The sequence below is a fragment of the Centruroides sculpturatus genome, unplaced genomic scaffold (assembly GCF_000671375.1).
Source record: "Centruroides sculpturatus isolate CEXI.00-Female unplaced genomic scaffold, Cexi_2.0 scaffold382, whole genome shotgun sequence".
Classification (NCBI taxonomy): domain Eukaryota; kingdom Metazoa; phylum Arthropoda; class Arachnida; order Scorpiones; family Buthidae; genus Centruroides; species Centruroides sculpturatus.
Window position 1 is genome coordinate 229,851 of NW_019384562.1, and position 20,419 is coordinate 250,269.

General features: G+C 29.3%; 1 protein-coding gene across 1 annotated transcript in view; it reads left to right on the forward strand.

Annotated features, from left to right (window-relative positions):
* Nucleotides 1–356: 356 nt before the first annotated feature.
* LOC111623973 (serine/threonine-protein kinase MRCK alpha-like) overlaps nt 357–20,419 on the forward strand; it is a 108,912-nt gene continuing 88,849 nt past the window's right edge. The window contains exons 1-3 of the mRNA XM_023366719.1: nt 357–771; nt 14,167–14,258; nt 14,338–14,421. Coding sequence (XP_023222487.1) covers nt 576–771; nt 14,167–14,258; nt 14,338–14,421 — 372 coding nt within the window. The 5' untranslated portion in view covers nt 357–575. The remainder of the gene's footprint in view (nt 772–14,166; nt 14,259–14,337; nt 14,422–20,419) is intronic.

The following is a 20,419-nucleotide window of genomic DNA, read 5'->3' on the forward strand; positions in this document are numbered from 1 at the left end:
AGGATAGATTTGGACGGGAACGATCAGCGTAAGTGGTGAGTTAACAGAAACGACAAAGCGAAGAAGCAGGCGAGGACCGAGAACGACTAAATAAATTATCCATTGCCGTAATTTCCGACCATTTCCGTGCGAAAGGAAACATCCAATAAAAAAAAAAATAAATAAAATAAAAAAATCAAAATCCAGCTAATTTACGAATTAGAAGTTCGAAGGAGGCGAAAATAGGAATTAAAACGATATTTCGGGGAGGGTTTAAGGGTGACGGAGAGGAAAAAATGCGGGGAAATTTTCGATATTTTTTTTTTTTTTTCGGGACGGGAAATGACCTAACGAGTAAAAAATCACGCCGGCAGGGGGCAGTGTAGCGGTGGTCATCTCCGTCGTTGTTTGTCATGTCGGTGCTTATCTTAAAGTTTGTAAGTCGTCGAAGTCGAAGTTACTCCATAATGTAAAGTATTCGATGCGGAGTTTACCGTTTTGGACGCTGTGAACTTATTTAATACGCGAAGGTAGCGACGATTGGATGAGAATCCAACGTCTTTGCGCTTGTGTCGTCCGAGATGAATATTAATTAAATGAAAAAGATGTCCGGGAAACCCCCCGAAGATCGTATTAGGGAGTTGGAGCAGATGATTTTAGGAGGTCCCGTCGTCTTCAACGGCAAAAGTTTCGGCCTGGAGACACTTCTGGACATTGTGGTGGTCCTGTACGACGAATGCTGCAACTCGTCCCTCAGAAGGGAAAAGACTGTTACGAATTTCATTGATTACAGTGAGTACGGCGATTTACGGGATAAATGTGTAATTTAAGAAGCTCCTTTCCTATTGATTGGGCGCCTTTCTTGCAGGAAATCCACTCTCCACTCTTATTTCCCTCCCTTAGATTAGATTGTGCAAATCTTTGATCGCTTGTGGAACCTTCACAGTCTCTGATAACGGCTTGATTAATACAATAATTGCTGTGTGACTAGTTTTCCCTCCCACTCCTGTACGCAAAAAAAAAAAAAATACATCACGGAAGACAAAAAGCTACACCGGTTGATCTACATTCTTTTTTTTATTATTATTAATCCTTTAAGAGAACATAAAATACTCGAATTAAAAATAATTGCTTATTTACATCCGAAATTAATTAATTCTCGTGCCCGTGGAAGGGCCGGGGCGGACGAAATTGGAATGATCTTTTCCCTTCCCGTCCGGAGGAAGTGCTCTCGTTTGCTGCCGTACATACGTGTAATTCGCGTCGACAGGCCCGATCGGTTTCGGTTTTTCTTCTCGTCTTATCCCACGTTTTGGATATTTAATAGTTTGGGCGAGAAACTTGGTGCACGATTGCGATGCCTCTGGAGTGTTTGCTCAAAAATGGTGGGTCTCGAAGTATGCCAGGCTGACTCTCCTCTGTTGAGTTTTAGTGGAATTGCCATTGACATCTGGAATTTTTATTCTGCAGACGAGTGCAAAATGAAATCTGGTAAACGGTAGCCCCTGCGAGATCGGCGTTTAATCTAAAATATTCTTGTTTGCCTAAGTGGATATTGTTCTTCTATAAAATAATAATAGAGTGATCTCGAGGTTATTTCCTCTTGCAAAATATATAAACTTTAAATTGTTTAAGATGTAAGAATATAGTTTATTTTTTTGACAAATTATTTAAAAAAATACTGTTGCTGAATGATGATATAAAAATTTTATTTGAAGTATAAATTATAGATTAACTTTAAAGCGAAAAGTGGAAGTGAATGTCTAAAATTTAGTTAAATTCCTTTGTTATGTTATGGATCGAGGACGGGCCATGCACCTGTTCCTACTCAGTCTTAACGTTAAAAATTCTCTTATTTTGTAGAGAAATGCAAAGTTGGCACTATTTAAAAAGTATAATTGATCAGAATATGCAAAAAAATAAATATTTATTTGGAAAATTTGAATTTTTAAATGGTTCTTAGAAAATTCGAGTACATCGTAAATACGATGCTCTGTCGTTTATTATCTAGAAAATTAGTTATTAATAGGAAAAATAAAATGAAAATTAAGTATTAAAGAAATATAGATAATGAATATTCATCTATAATGGATGTTTCTAAGAGAATCAAATTTGGATAAGTGGCAATATATCTTTCTAAATATATCTCGATTTTAACAAGGTAAATTTAGAATGCAAAATTTAAAATAGTAGAAGTGATATGTTTGCGATATAAAATAATTAATCGTGACTCTCTTAATTATAGGTTAATATTTATTATATTTAGAAAATATAAAAATTCTAGCATAAATAATTGAATTATTTGCTAATGATAATTTATTCATTATGGTAATTTTTGTATATGATATTTTGACTTTTTATATTAAGGAATTAAATTAAAAAGTAAGAAATAATGGATAAACTCCTCGAGTTTATGTAGTAATAAAGGATAATATGAGTAGGTGCAGCTATGAGTGTAGTTTAATAAATCTTCAATTAAGTTTAGTAAATGTTGACTGTAATCTGAAGGGGAGAATGGGGATTTCTCCTATCTTCTGTATCTCCCTTACACCTTTCTTATACCTTCCATTTCTGCAAAGCCAGAGGGCTCTGCAGAAATGGAAGTTATATGAAAAGTATAAAGGTCCCAAAACTATAGGTCATGGGTGTAAGGGTCTACAGAAACAGAAGTGTTCTAACTGAAAATAGTTTCTTTCCCCCTTGTATTAGACTTGTGGGTGTTGAAAATTTTAAGTTTTGTAAAACTAAGTTTGATTTATAAGTGTAATTCTATAGTCGTGTTTTGTGACATCTACCTATATGAATTTTTTCTCACAGATGCCTTACGTACTCCATATGGTTGGCAGCCATTTTGTTTTGCTTTTGAATAGCTCTTTTCTTTTCTATTGTGTACTTATTTACTGCTGGATGGCAATACTTGGCAATGCTTAAACATGCCAAAACTAGGGTAAATGTACCTAGGTGATCTCTTTTCGAACTAGAAACCAGGTGGAGAGTTGCTTAGCACTGTTCTCTTGGTCTTTTGTATGTGTTTTAAAGTGATTCAAAAAGTTGTTATAATACATGTAGGCTATCTGCAATTCTTTTCCCACTGCAATAATGTTACTGTCATAACCTCTGTGCCACTCACCCCCTAATAATTCAATGAGAAGCTATTGTAATCTACCATACGTAAAAAAATCAGTCATCGTAATTTTATTTATAAATAAACTAGCAAATTCATTTCTCAGGATGACATAGAAATCAAGGAAACGTACCTTAGGGCTTAATTAGATAATGCTTAATTAATTGGTCTTAATTTAAATTTGTTCTGATGACCTTTAGGATGATTCAGTCCTGCTGTTTTGAATAGAATCTAAACCAAAAATTCCATTAAACAATTAAAATTTCCATGTTTATTAAATTAAAATTGTTATATTTTTCTAGGATATAATTTGTTGACTAATGTATTTACTAGCACTACTTCTAACACTGATTGATCGTTAAAATATCTACTTGTAAATTAAGTCATATTTATTTTGTGAATCATTAAATTTTTAATTATGGCTCATTATTACGTCATTAGTAATTAATAAGCTCAGCATTCATGAATACTTTATTATACATTTCTTTAAATTTGTGCAACATTATCATTAGTTTTTATATGCTCTAATGTTAACAACAAAATAGATTAGTGTTTTTCAACCTTTTTTTTCTAATAGTGGCACCCACATCTTTATAAGTTTTTTTGTGCAGTACCTCTATTACTACTTTATCAATGTGGAGTTATTGTTTTTTATACTTTGATTAATGCAGAAATGTTATGGATATACTTGACACTATATTTTGTGATACCCCCAAAGTGTCATTGCGGCACCTTAGTTGAAAATCACTGCCGCAGATAAACAAGTCTTTGTGTGTGCTAAAAACAGTTCGAGGAGTTGAGTTTGTACGGGATAAAACAAACTTTGAAATAGCACTGGATCGTTGGATTCGATTAGTTCCAAAAATAACAGAATTCAAATAAAAATGGCACTTTCGGACCATTTCAGCAAATACATTTCCTGGTTTTAAAACAATCGTTTTCAGAAGTTGGCTGCTTTTGATGATACTTAGCTATTTCAAAAAATGTTTTATTCCGAATTAAACTTGACTCCTTGAACCATTTTAGCATGTGCAAAGATAGTTTTTATAGTTTTCAGATTTTTTTTTAAATCATCACATTAAATAAGTAATTGTATATTTATATTTTTATTCAAAGCTGTTTAATAAAACATTTAAACAGTTAATCTATAATAAATAGCAGGTAAAATTTGTTTTTTCAAACAGAAATTAAGTATTAACTCGAAAAATATTTGAAATATATACAAAATTTATATCTTACGGAGAAAGATTTTATACTTTAATTTTAATTCCTCCTTTTTAACAAAAAAGAGAAAGCAATTGGAGCAATTGATTTGTTATATTGTTTGGGTTTGAAACAACATATAAAGCAACATAGATATATGCTATATCATGAGTAAATGAAGATATTTTTTTATGATAATTGTCCTACTGTATCCTAATGAAAGAACAAAGTTTATTGAATATTAGATTAAGTAGAAATTAACTTGATACAAAGGATAAAAAATACTTTATCAAAGATACCAAATAATTTTGGGCTTAGTTTACTGTAAAACTATGTATATACCATACTCAGGTAAAAGCTTAAAGTTCATGAAGACAGTGGGTGCATAGTCGTTCTTTGTCGGCATGACAAGTTACCATCTTGGTATATATCTTCTAAATTAATTGTACGCTCAGTCTGTTTAGGGTAATTAGCAATGAAACTACAGTAGAGCATCGATTATCCAACTCAATTGGGGACTCAGGTTGGTCGGATAACCGAAAAGAAGGGAAAAAATACATTATTAGTGTATAGTATATTAGGATATTGGTATATCCCATGTAATTAGTTAATTAGTATATCGCTATTAACCAACTTTGCGTTGAATTTTCATCGATGTTTAGCCTAACAAATTTTTTTTAAAATAATAATTGTCGCTATTATATTGTTAAAAATTATTTTAAAATTATTTTATTGCTCACGAAACAACCAACCACTCATAATTAGAAAATTAAGTTTCGTTTAAATATTGGCCTCCCTTCAATGGTCGAGCTGTTGATGCCAGCTAAAGCACGCAAAAATTTAACAAAAATAATATTAAACTAGCCAAGACATAGCCAAATCTTGTAATGTCACGTCACTAGCGGACATTTGAAATTTGCCGACTAGAACGGTCGGTTAACCTATGTGACGGTTAATCGGGGGTCAGATAATCGATGCTCTACTGTACTTGTATTTGATAAGCAGGAGTTGTGGGTTCAAATTCTGCTCCAAATAGACCTTTTCTTCCAAAATATTCTAAATTAACTAATTTAATACAAGATGGCAACTTAATCATCTACTTTTAGTCCAGATTACTTTATGTATGTACTGTACATATATTTAATCAGTCAAGTTGTGACCTGAAGAATCAGGTGTTGAACAGAAATCAAAATAATCAACACCTAATCCGTTGCCGAGGGAGTTTATTTAAGAAACGAACGTTTTCGATCTACTTCATAGATCATCATCAAGTTGAAAAAAAAAAATATGGAATAACCACGAAGAATAGAACATTAAATTTAAAAATCAAAAATATCGACAACTGTGTAATTAAGTAAATCGGGTGTTATCGTTTGATTAATTTATAATTCCAGGCTTAGTTTTCTATATAATTATATAGATAGATAATTTCAAATTTAATGTAGAAAAATTTCAATGGGTTGGAATCCACAATTATTGAATTATCATAGAATTATTGTTAAAAATATAAATTTATATACTATTTTTTGCTTTATTGACAAATCTATCAATATTTACATCAATGTATGGTAGTGTATCTATAGTTTGTCACTCAGCAGTCTGACACATCCAGTAATCCAACATTCCACAGGATAGTTAGTACACACAAAATTTTTGTATTCTCTCTTGTCAGTGTATGCATGCATCATCAGTCACTAGTTGTTTAGTTGTTGTGCATGCAGTTGGCAAAACAGTCACAATCATGATTAATACAATAAATTAACCTGTGAACCAAGTGTTTTTTTTTTTTTACTGTTACATAAATAGAAAATCCAGTAATTTGACACTTGCTGGTCCAATGTATGTTGGATTACAGAGACTCTACTGTGCTTTCAAGGTTTTTTGACTCATCATGTGTAAAAGAAATTTTATAGAAATTAAGTGGAGCCAGATAAAATTTTAAATTCCTATTGAAATGATGAACTGAAGGCACAGCAAATTCACAGTATTGCTTTTCATTATTACCAATTCTACTGGTCATTGTACAGCTGAAGTACGGCATCATATTTAGTTACAGTATTGCATGGCTAACAGCTGATCAGTAAGAAGATATGATTGAAAGTTTAATGACCGAACATGTTATTGTTGAAACCTCGCCGTCTGCTGATACTTTATTAATTTCAATATTTTGTGAAGTAATGTCAACAGCAAATATCCTAAATGACATATCTTATATAGCAAATATTTTATATAAGTTTACGCAAGTACTTTTAATTTATATATATATTTTTTTTAATGTTCGAGTATAAGAATTGAACAACTAATTTTTTAACTATAAAATATTTAGTTTAACTTAAACAACTTTATAATTATATAAAGTGTGATATTGGTAATAGATAAAACAATAAATTTGTTATGAATCCAAGTTAAACTTGGCCTAACACCTTAAAAATGTCAATATTTAATGGCAAGATGCATACTCTATTGCAGAAGTGTATGGAAAGTGGCGAACTCTTCACTTTCTTGCAACCATCGGGTGTTCTTGGCAAATCATTTGAATGTTGCATTGCCATACCTGTCAAGCCATCTGTCAGAAAACAAATTTATTAAAATACAGGATTAATGTCACAAAGAAAAAAATGCAGAAATTCACAATTACTGTGACCAGTCTTGGTGTAGTTTATTTTAGAATCACCATGTAATGCACTAACGATTTAAAATAATGTTAAAATGTAAATCCTGCTGTATAAGTGTGTATATACTTATATATACTCTTATGTGTGATTCATATACCCAATTTTTTGGACATACATCTTGATTTATATACCAGAATTTACTAAAATCAGAATTTTTGAGATTAAAATTCAGCATCCCATTGGTGGAGTGGAAAAATGTATTATAATTCAAGTCTGGGTCTTCCACTTTTCTTTCAAGTTGAAAATTTAATAAAGCATGGTCTTTATTAAATTTTCAGAAGTCCAACTTGTGATGTGCCCTGCAAAAGCTGCATTCCTTTGAATTAATACCTTTTCTAGGCTCCTTTCAACTTTGAACATCTCCAGAACTTCATTTTTAACTTTCTATAGTAATTAACGTTATATATATATATATATAAAACAAATACAGATATTTATATTGTGTGTGTTTGTGTGGTGCATATCTACAGTATATCTAGTTACTGTAGATATATTTTATTTGATTTATTATAGGTATAAACTAGGATTGGAAATTAACATGTGTACTTAAGAATATGGCAATTTACACCAAACTTTACAGTTAAAAATCAAAAATATAACCGTTAACACACACTTTCTGTTTCTCTGCCTGAAGAAAGCAAATTTGTATTTATATTTATATTATTAATTAAAGCAAAAATATTTCCAAATATAATTTTATTTTTGGGACCATCTATTATTTATGCATACAGTTTAAGCAGTATAGACGGTTGCAAAAAATATAGCATTGTACACAAGGGAGTGAGATGAGGCTATGTATTGTCTACCTAGACTTTTTAGTGGTATTAGTGGCATACAAATTCGTTATAAGCCTACTTATTAGTCATATAAACTATCAGAAAATGTTTGTGGAGTTTTCTTCAATGTCGGAAGTCCCAACTATTGTGTACATAATTAAAGGGCAAGGCGTTTACCGAAAGTACGTTGTTGTATGCAACAAGAAGGTAGATGGTTAAAAGTGGCTCAAAAACTGTACGCACAATTAATAAACAGCCTCTTTTAAGTGCTTTAATTATCAAATCCAGTTATGTTTTCAATTTTTAATGTATATTTTATAGTAAATAAATGTAAATGAGAGCTTATTTGCATCATTTAAAATATTTTGGATAATTGAATTAATGAATATTAATAGTGGGAAAAGTTTAACAAATTCCAACTTTTTTGGCCCGATTAATGGGTTTTCTTCAGGAATGTGGAATTTAATCTTCACCCACTATTAAGGGTGCATCAAATAATTCAGCTGATTAACTGAAGTGCCTAGTTATTCATTACTTTGAGTCGTTTCTCTCTTCAAAAAGAAATAAGCGAAAAAAGTTAATGTTTAAGTCTTAGTTTTAGTATTAATTTTAATTAATTAAAGTGTTGATTTTAAGTCTTAAATATTGCTTTTATTGTCATTATAATAAATACCAAATTGGACAAGTGGTGAGCATTGAAACTTGTCTTTAATTTGGCTAATTATTCATTCTATCCTTCTGAAAATATTCAATATTTTGAGCTGTTTTACTTTAAATCTTAAGTAAAAAAATCTACATTTGTTTTTTAAAATGCTTAACAAGTTTGTCATATAATTTAACACCATTTATTTTTATAAATAAAATAATAAATAAAGTAACAAGACAAATGAAAATCATATTACAATAACTAACCTTTTAAACTAAAATTAGATTATTTTAATAACAAAATTTTTGATATGTAGCCAAGTGTCACAGCATGGCTGCACTCCAGATAATATCCAGAATATGATTTTGAATTGAACTATACTTAAACATTAATATATATATTTTTTTTCTTTAGAATCTTCTTTGATTTTTTTGCCGTAGTTTCAATTCTTAAAATTAATATTGCTTTTTACTCATTTAGAAATGTTCAGTTATTAACATAAAATAATTTCCCATGTGAGATTTGCATGTAAAAAGCTGGTATGTGAATGACAAATTGTGTGTCAGGTCCCTCCCTTGCCACTCGGCCGTCCCATTGTGGGCCTATCCAAATTAGTATTGGGCCTGAGAAAAGGCCTCATTAGCAACTTTGAGGTGGAGATTCAAGTGACAAAAAGGTATAAAATCTTGAATAAAAGTATAAAAACAACTTTAAAGGTTAAAAATTTAGACTATGTTTACTCGTAAACAGTTATAAACTTAAATAATTAATTTTGGAAGTTGATATTGACCAAAATCAAGTACAGACCAGATATTGTAAGCAATATATGTGGGAATGTACTGATTTAATGTAATAACAAACTTTTTTGGATGCTCTTTCTATTAATGCTGTCTACAGTACTATACAGTGGTACCTCAGGTTACGAACGCCCCAGCATACGAAATTTTCAGGATACGACATGAAATTCGAACATATTTTTGCTCCACGATATGAACAAAAACTCACCATACGACGTTACATTAGTTTGCATTTTTCATTTGTTTTTCTTACTACAGTTATTTTTTTTAAAGTATTACTTGGCTTTAATTCGAGTATGTTTTTCGCGTTGGAACGAATTATTTGGTTTTACATGTAATCGTATGGGAAAAGATGATCCACCTTACGACATTTTCATGATACGATCTCAGTTTCGGAACGGATTAATTTCGTATCCTGAGATACCACTGTACTCGCATTTCTTTTCCCAAAATTAATCCACAAAACCAGGGATGTTTGAAGGGAATACATTGTATATCTCGATGAGGAGTACACATAAGTGCAGGAAAACTTGGTAACATAAAATTTATATTAATTTTAAGTAGTATGTTTGTTTGTTCTCAGTTGTATTGTTTTAGTGAATCTTATCATAACCTTTTCAATACTCTAATATTATCTGAATCATCTTTTTCATGGGAATGAATAACAGTCATTTTGATAATTCTGTTTTATAAGTCTGCTTGGTTTATGAAGAGGAATATTAACTAAATAAACTCTCCTTATCAATATTTTCTGTAACAATAGAGAAATTTTATATATATATTTTTTAATTAATTAATTAATTTAATATTACAAATAATCGCAATACTTTATAATTAAGTTAAATTTTTTCATTTGCTAATGTATAAAAATCTGTATTGCAAATTTATAAAATTGTCACATAAGAAACCAAACTTGAATTATATTACTAATCAAATAACAAGCCAAATTCATTATTGGGCTACATTTTAGCTAATTAAATATATAAATACTATGTTATTTGGGCTAAAGATAAGTGATTAAGTTGCCATCTTGTATTAAATTTATTCATTTGTAATATTCTAGAAGAAAAGATTGGTTTGGAGCATAGCTTGAACCCACAATTTCTGCTTACTGTGCAGTTGCATTGCCAATTACCTCCACTTTATCTTCACTTTAGTGCAGATTACATAGCATTTGTATATTTAACTAGCCAAAATGTAGCCTGATAATAAATCCAGTTTGTTGTTTGATTTATAAAATTTGTTTTCTCTCCTTTCTCTTTATATCCTACAGTCACTAAGAGGGTCTTTTTAAGTATATCCATTATGGATTTTGCCAGGTGGCGAGGGACTAATCAGATCTTGTAGAGTAGTAGGCTGATGCCTTTGCCAACTTAGGGTTGTATTTTCACACACTTTAAGTATAGATAATTTTGTTTCAATAATCTACAAATTAATATTTAATTATCATATAAACTGTAAATATCCATTAAATCTATTAACTGCTATCCTCAATTTGTTTATTTAGAAAATAATTATAATCAGTTACATGTATAGAAGTATTATGTAATTATATTTTTATAAATTCAACTTCCTGCAATAACAAAAATCTTCCTGATTAGTGTGATATGTTATCTCTGCCGTACATCTTGTTTTTAATACACACATTCACATACAAAACAAATTGAGATGACTCATGCTTTCATGTGGATGTTAATTTTACGAGATAATATTGAAAGAAAATTTACCGAATTTCCAGTTAAATCGATGCTTACATTAAAATTTTTAATGTGTGAACTTAAATTTGGATAGTTAATATTATACATTAGCTGATATTTATATTAACATTGGAAATAAATGTTTGTAATTGTATAAATGTTAAAAATGTATTCCAGAAGTTTATATGTAGCATTAAAACTCTAGTATTTATGAAAAAATAAATTATTATTTGGATTTAAATTCTTTACTATCTCAGATTAATACAAGCGCATGTCCCTTAATGGGTATATGCTTGAATAAATATCATGCTTAGCAAGCATTGTAGAGTACACTTATATAAACTGAATGTAGCATTATGCCTACTACTTGTATAGGCTATACATAACAGAACAACAAGAATTTATGTATATAAACATAGAAAAAGTACAGTCGAACAGCTTCATTGTAGTTTTATGATATATCTGTCATTAAGTGGCACATACCCGTAATTGAATTAAATATCTAAGTTTGCTAATGTTAAATATTTTAGAGTTTAAAGCTCCATGTTTGGAATTTTAGAAGGACAAAGAGTGCTTTTAAATATAGTATATACAAATTGTGTAAATAACACCCGATTAAAGCAAAAAGATTTCTTTAAAATAGTGCTTGCATGTGAAAAAATGGAATTAAATTTAGTCAAGTGATCAATGATAAACAAAAAATAGCATTAATAAATAAATTTACTGTATCTTTATTAATTTTTTAAAGTTCAACTAAATAAAGGAACAGTTGGTTGCTTAGCAATGACATTGTTTGAAACAGTTTTAAAAAAAAACTGTGCATGTTACTTGAGTTTAAATTGAAATAAGTAGTTCTGTATTCTGTTTATGTGTAGAATATTAATAATCTTGAATATACAAAATAGTAATAAGTTAGCTGGATTAATTATCACACCTTAACAGTGGAATTTTAGAAGAATGCTAACATTATCAACCCAGTTAATGGGGCATCCTTCATGTCAGAAGTCAAAACTGGAGTGTAAACTCCATTTTTGAGGGAAAACATTAGCATTCTTCTATAATTCCACTGTTAAAGGTGTGGTAATTAGTGCAGGTAAATCTAAATAATTTAAAAAAATTTTTTTAATTATCTTATCATTGAGTTTAGTATTTAAAAGCAGTTTTTATAGTTTAAAGATAACTTTAAATCTGACTATTTTCTAATCTATCTTATCTAATGAATTAATAAAATAATTGTTCTAGGAGTCATTGTTTCTTTATTATTGACTAAGATCTTTCAGATCTTTGATTTCTAGAATCACATTGGTCTAGTTTCGTTAATTCATTATTTTTAAACTTTAAAAATGGAGGCTTAAGGCAATGTTCACACAGTGTGTTTGCTCACCTGAATTAGTGGCACTTATATGTTGTTTACAGATTTGGTTTGAGTGTCTCCCTCATACCAAGAATTACCTCCTCTCTTCATCAAAAGTGAGCAGTCTTTCACTACTGTACTGCATAATAGAAATGACAGAACAGTGATGTGAAGATACTCTGATTAGTTGAAGTATCTGGATGACTAATCACCCAGACTGTTCGAAGATATACATTTGCTCCAGTGCTCTGTTAGGCTGCAACAGGGACAAACTTCCGTGCTTGGCTCACGAGCCGATAGCGGGGGATATCTGGGAGAATTTATCCAGATGGAGTTTTCGTCGTGTCCATCAACATAAGTCTGTTGCCTCGCAATGTACTGCTATTTATTCTAGTAACATTTAATGCCCAAGTTTTATCTGAAAATAGACTACTTTTAAGTATAAATATTCATAATTATGAATTGCAAAAGTAGAAATTATTTGTATATTTAATGAGAATACAACATTTAATAATTAAGAATAATTAAAATAAGCTTTCCAATTATGTTTTATAATTAATGAATTTTAAAATCACTAAATTACAGTTTATCTTAATATTTATATTTTAATAAGACGCATCAGATAAGCTAGAATGACTTTTAATCTAACGATTCGATGTTATTTCTGTTAATCTAGTCCAATATATATCTTATCGACAATCAGTCAATAACTTTAATGACATGCATTGGCTTTTCTATAGTTTAAATATTTTTATATAATTGCCTACACATTAATAATGTAATTTTCATCAAAATTAACAGAAGTAAATAAAAATTTAGGATTATTTTCTAAAATTATGTAATTGTATTATTAATTTCATTGATTATCAATTGATATAGTTGAGAGAAAAAAATAGAATACCACCAGCTTTATTCCAATAGACATTTTTGATTATATCTAAGTGTGTGTGTTTATTCATGAGTGCAGTTCAAATTTTTTCGAAAATTTTGGTAATGGTGGTGGAACTGTACACATTACAAAGTCCCAATTTATATTTCTTTCTCTGGGTATTCCCCTTTCAAAGCTTACACCTCTTTCATTGTTTGGTAATGACACACAATCCTTCACATGAGCTTGGTCCTGAATGTGGTGGAGGAGATCAATGGACTTATTGGAGAATTCTAGATCTATCTCCGTGCAATTATCATCTGTTTGGCTTTTTTTTTTTTTTGAAGGAAACCATAAAAAACAGAAGATTGCCCAAAACACTGAAATCTGAGATTTTGTCGTACATTAGCTCCGACACTGGCTAAATAACTTCTATTCTGCAGGCATAATATTGTTGCCAAAACAATGGGAAATGTGAAAAGAGAGTACCTAGAGAAAGAAACAAATTTGAGACTGTGTAACCCATATGGGTCCATCAACATTAATGAAATCCTGGACAGAAGTCTGAACCACACTCATATATTTATTAATATATCAATATCTTATATATGTTAATACATGTATAATAACTTTGTGATGATGTAAAGTAATGTGTTCTCCTAGTATATTGTTGTCAGTACTGTCACTCCTTGCTTAACGACCACTTAGACTTACAACCATCTCTCCAGCAGGGGAATCTTCTTTCTTAATCTCAGTCTAGTTTCTGCAATCCCCAAGACTCTACATATTTCATTTATAAATTTGTGCTTTATTGCACACTCTTCACTTAATGATGGAGTTCCGTTCCAACAACTAACTTGTTAAGTGAGATGTGGTCAAAATGTATTTATGATTGATCTATTCAAATTCCACATTAACAAATTAAGTAGTTGCTAATTAATTTTTAAGGATAAAACATAATCTGTTCTATTGAATTGTGAAATTTCTAAAAATTAATTTATTCTTAATGTTTAATATATGTCATTAGTAAATTTGTTTGCATTTCAGTGAACCCGGTGGTCGAGAAAATAAAAAACCTGAGATTGGCACGAGATGATTTTGAAATTTTAAAAGTCATTGGACGGGGTGCATTTGGAGAGGTAAACTTATTTTGTTTGGTTGTGCTAATTAAAGTATACGAACAATTAATATCGATTAATGGTACAAATTTGATTTCAGGTTGCGGTTGTAAAGCAGAAAGACAACGATAAAGTCTTTGCAATGAAAATACTTAATAAATGGGAGATGCTGAAAAGAGCTGAGGTGTGTTTTTTTTTATATTTAATGCTTTTCTAATTCTTGACATTAACTGGCGTAGTTCCATGTCGACTTGTAAATTTGATAATGCTAATTAGTGTTATAAAGTATAAGATTTTAAAATGTTAACTGGAATCTAAAGGAGAATGTGCATGTGTGGCAAGAATGTACAATATAGATCAGTGCTAGTCAAACTTGATCTGTGGACCAGTGTCCATAACAAACTGGGCTGTAATGAGATTTTATTTAAAAATAAAAATAGAAAAAATGCATTTGAATTTTGTTTTCTTCATTTTATAATTATTTTCATTTAATTTCACAAAAGTACTGCTCTACGAAGGATCAGAACGAAAAATGCTGGTCTGTGAAAACTGAGAAGCACTGACATATATATTCAAGATGGATAAAAATGATTGTTATGCTACATTTTTAAATTAATAGATATTTATGAAGTTTTCTACATAAAGATATGCTTTTAAATTCTCCATCATGTTAAAAGATAACAAGAAATTAACTCAAAATGTCAGATTGCATGCAACAAATCATGTTACTAGTGGTCATCAGAAGTATGGCAATATTGCCATCATTGCTGATGATGATCGTTGCCACCGTCTTGCTGTTTTCTTGACATTCCACACACATGCATTTGCCTTCAGAAATGATATTGGCATTTTTAAAGGAAAAAAAGGAGGAAAGAACTAAATAAATTTAATAAATATATATATATAGGTTTACGAAATAAATTGATTGATTGTTTTTTGTATAATAGTACATGTCGTTTTATAAGAATATTTCCTAAGATTTGAAATCTGATTTTGATTTCTCAATCTATTTCTTACATCATAATAAAATTAAGAAATTTAATTTTTGAAATATTAATGATGAGAGAAATTAGATTCAAATTTATTTATTTTATTTAAAAGTTATTTGTCATTAATGCAAACATAGTAGAATGGCTTTCAAAGCTTATCACAATTTGTTTTGATTTTATTTACCAGACATAGATAAAATCAAAATAAATTTGATTGTTGCCGTTTCAAATAAAGATTTATTTTCATTTTAAACAATAACAAAATCTAGTTTCTACTTGATAAACTTTACCAAGAGATTTTGTAACACGAAATCTGTATTGTTTTATCATAATTATTGAATAAAAATTCTGTATTTTCGTAATACTTCTGTAATTTTAATGATTCATTGCAAAAGAAATACTATATATAAAATTACATGGAAAAATATTTGCAACCGGAATAGAAAGTTCAACTTTAATTATTTTTAATGTTTAAAGATTATTAATGGATTTAATTTGCATTTTGTTTGAGTTTATTATGTCTAGGATGCATTTCAAATATTTTGTATGTGTTTGGAAAATATTGCATGTTCTAAAATTTTATTTTGTTCTAATTTATTATTATTTTTTTTCTAATGCCTGAGGAAGGACAATGTAAAATGTCCAAAAATGTTTGCGACATACTGTATTAAATCTAATCTTTTACTGGAACTGTAGAAAATGTGTTTTTATATATATTGAATATAAGTCAAGTCAAAATATATACAGTAATATCTTGGTTTTCATTAATTTTTTTTCACGAAAAATTTGTCTCAGTTCTTCATCATGGGACCAAAGAAAAGAAGTTTCCAAAGCCCTTTGAATGCCATGTTAAATGTTTATTTATTCTCTACATTAGTTTTTTATATTAATTTCTTATTATTTTTAGTATTAAACACAATATTTATTCTATATAAAATGTGTTTTTGGTATGCATTTTGGAGTGTCTAGAATGAATTAATTGGATTTACATTGATTCATATGGAAATAATTGCCTCAGTTTTCATCAGTTTTGGATTTTGCTGATTGTTTTCGGATGGATTATCAATGAAAATCAACTGTGTATGTATGTATGTTAGGCAAAGGCTTCTATACCATTAGCATATCTTCACCAAATTTGGCATAAATATTCTTTGAAACCTTAGAAAATAGGGAGTCCTCACCCTCTTTTAAGCATGAGCAATTTTTTGTGTTTGTGGTTGGTTCTGTTATTATAAATACTTGGGTTGATAAATGTAACACCATTGTCTTTATTACCCTCTCCCAACCTTACAATTTGCTGCCCCCTCTGATTGACACCAGACACTCACTACTAGTATTCTATAAAAATTATATCTGTTATGTAGAAATTAATACTTTATATATTTTTATATATTTAATAGTGTAATTGACTTGAGTTTCTTACACGATAATACCCAAAACTTTGCCTAAATTGTCGAACTGCATTTGTGCCGAATTGTACGGTCATGTTTAGTTTCTATATTCTTAAACATCAAAGACCTCATTTTGGATAGCACAACTTAGAAATTGTACCTGCCAGATTTTTGGAAGTTGAGTTTGACTCTATTCCAAGCACTTTTTTTTCTTTCAAGGTGTTTCTAAATTAATCAAAACTGTCAAATTATTAAGATTATTAATGGGTGACAACACATTCTACTTTAGTGACAAAGTATTCTAATTATATACTGTTTAGCTCGAATATGACTCATTTAATAAATATTCTGTTTCAAAGTATCTAAAGTTATTTAAACTTTTTAATTTAATGAGATTCTATTGTTCTATAAATTTATTGTAGAATGTATCAATATTATTAAAGGAAACTTTGAGTTAAATGGCGTGCACAAATCTTACCTTAACAAGTTGGGCACCTGTAGGATGTGGCATGCAATGTCTCTATTCTAAAATCTATAAGACAGGATTCTAATCTATAAGATTGGATCTGTTTGACTTAAAGTTGGCACTGGTTATTTGTCAAAAATTCTTATTCTGAGTTTATTTTGTACCTATAAACATCAATGATAAAAAGGAATATTTGTAAAGTCCCTCTGTAGTGGACTATGTCCACGTGGTGGTGACATAACTTTAACTTTTTCAGTGGTCGGTCTGTCTTCAACGTCATTACTTTGTCCCCAGAAGCTTCTCCTGTTTTCCTGTCCACTGCAGGGAGGACTTTACGATTGCACTGTATTTATTGGCTTATTTAAACATAAAAATATTTTAATGTTTAAACATTTTTCTTGAATTTTAATTCACATTTAAAAACTTTGGAAGCTACAGAAATTAAAATTATTCAAAATTAATTTTAATGTAGTAATAATTTACTTTAATTATTTATGAAAAAATAAATAACAAATTTTGAAAAGTATTTAAGAAAGAAAGATGATTGTTGTTTAATTAAAAAGAAAACAAGGATCTTCCTGTCGTGCTTAGATATTTACGATACGACGGAGGATAAAAAAATAATTGCTTTTAGAATTGAAACCACATGTTGTCAAGTTTGTAGTTGTTGATATTACAATTGGCAGAACTTAAGTTTTGTCTGATGTATTTGCGATAATTTATTAATAATCTAATGCGTAAAATATGTTCGACGAATCGAAGTACAATTTAAATTTAATTTTCGGCTAATTCTTTGAAGATTATTTTTATTTTAAAATCTGACTTTAGTCATTTCAAACTCGTCTTCATTTACAAATTGGCATTAAATTTAAATGTAAATAAATTTGGAAATTTATAATTTATAATAGATTTATGCAGTCGAAATTTGGAATATTTTGTATGAGTTATTTTGGTATAGAACATGAGTCAGTCACCTCTTTCCTGTGCTAACTTTTTTTTTTTTTGAATTACTGTGCTTGATGGAATATGTTCTGTTGATCTTTATCTATTTCTCGGTACTACAAAAATGTTAAAATTTTCAATATTTAATTTTCAACATAAAGAATTTTGGTTCTTATTTTCTTATATTTTTAATTTTGATAGATAGATTTTAATAAAATAGGGAAAAACAGTGAGACCTCAAGCATTACTATTTGTTTACATCTGAAATTGGCACTAAAGCAAGTGTCAAGCATCTCAAACAATAAGAATTACTTACACTAGTGAGGTTTTTGTACCAGTCTGAGTTTAAAAGTTGTTTGATTTGGTGATTATGATGTTTTTTATAATACAGAGTCGTATATTGAGTAATTTTAAATAAAATATTCATGATGATAGCCCGATGTGACATATCATTTGATTATGATATAGCTAAGTAAATTATTAAGATGATAAGTAATTTTGACTATGGATTTAACTTACATTTCTTGTTAGATTTAATTTAAAATTTCTGGAAGAAAAGATTAGCTCAAAGCAAGACTCGAATCCACAACTGCTGTTTCCAGTTGGATGCATTTGCCATTATTCTGTCTGAATTTTCATCCACTCTTCCAGACGGATTAATTTAGAAGATATAATTATTCTCCTGTGCTGATTCTTCATTCTAATGATTAAATTTAACATAAGATATTGGCTTAATCCCCTAGTTCTAGGGGATTAAGCCAATATCTTATGTTAAATCTTAGTTTTTTAATAATTTGAGTAGCCTTATCACGACTCAATATGAATCCGGATGTACCATTTGATTATTAACAAATATCAGGCTTGATTTTATATGTAAAATAATTATGATATTGATAAAACATCCTATGCATGTTGTTATATTATTGCAAATTAGAGAGACAAATAATTTTAAAATAATATAAATATATTTATATTTTTCTACCCTGAAGTGTGCTAAATGTGTATTTCAATGTAGCTGATTCATATGTTATCAATAGTTACTGACATCAATGGTGACATACTTTTCTGATTGTTATTTTTGGAACAGTCTTCTATGCTACTCACAATCCCTCTTTATAGAATAAATAATTTTATGCTTTTATACATGTCTCTGTTAATCAATTTTATTATAAGATCACCTTACAAGTTTTGTCAAGAAGAGGATATATTTATTACCAAACAAGTCAGTCAGCAAGAGTAATTACTGTATAACAAAAGACAGAAATATGGTTATTCTGTTAACTTGATTCAAAGTGTAAATAAGAAAATTTCTATAATTTGCTAATTATTTAATAATTAAAATGTGTATTGTTTAATAGGTGTTACCAAAAGTATACCACTCTATGCAAAGAGGAGAGAGAGGGATTCAAATTGCAGCTCATAAACCAAACACATTATTAATGAATGACATTATAACGAATGAAAAGAAGCCCTACCTGATCTACAATAGAGCATATATTTACAGTATTTCAGGAGAAATCTTAGATAAAAAAAGTATTGTGTAGTTCTATGTTTTAATAATGCTAAAGGCTCTCCAGTATAAGATAAATTAATCGTTTTCAATTTAAATTTATATACACAATCGGTAGAAAGTAACTACGTATTGAAATATTGCTACAACTTTTGTAATAATAGTGCAATCAGAATAAAATTTATATATGCTTGTACACAATTAATGGAATTTTAGAATTCCCACATCAGTGGTATGGGCAGTGGTCCAAAAAAAAAAAAGAAAAAGCCAATCGCTCAAATGTTTGGGAGCAAGTGCAGATTACTGCACGCTACGAGTTGTGGAAATCAGTGGTTGCTGTGCAGCAAAGTTATGCATGATCTGTTAAGAAAAAATTCAGAATTGTCATTCAAAGCTAAAATGACCACAGATTCAGTTATGGACATACGGAAGAGCCACCCATCCACATCACAATCTGAGGAAAATGTGTTGTTGTTGGTGGATGGCACCAGTACTTTCATTGAATTTTAAGATATGCATCATATTTCTATTTATTAAGTTATATGTCAAATAATTTTCATTATCTATGCATTAGAAATATAGAAATTATAGCAATTTCTCAATGCCTTTTCTCCCACCCTGTATATAAATTATCATAATAATTAAGATATATGCCTAATCAATTGGAAAGAAATTTAATTCTTGATTATTATAAAAATGTATTTATTAAAAACAGTAATTTTCAATAATTGATGTAGTAGAAGTGCCTTTTTTTTTTTTTTTTTTTTTTTTTTTTTTTTTTTTTTTTTTTTTTTTTTTTTTTTTTTTTTTTTTTTTTACTACACTGATGTTCAGGTTTAAGTGAACAGTAAATATATAGTATTAGTAGGTCATATATTTTTATT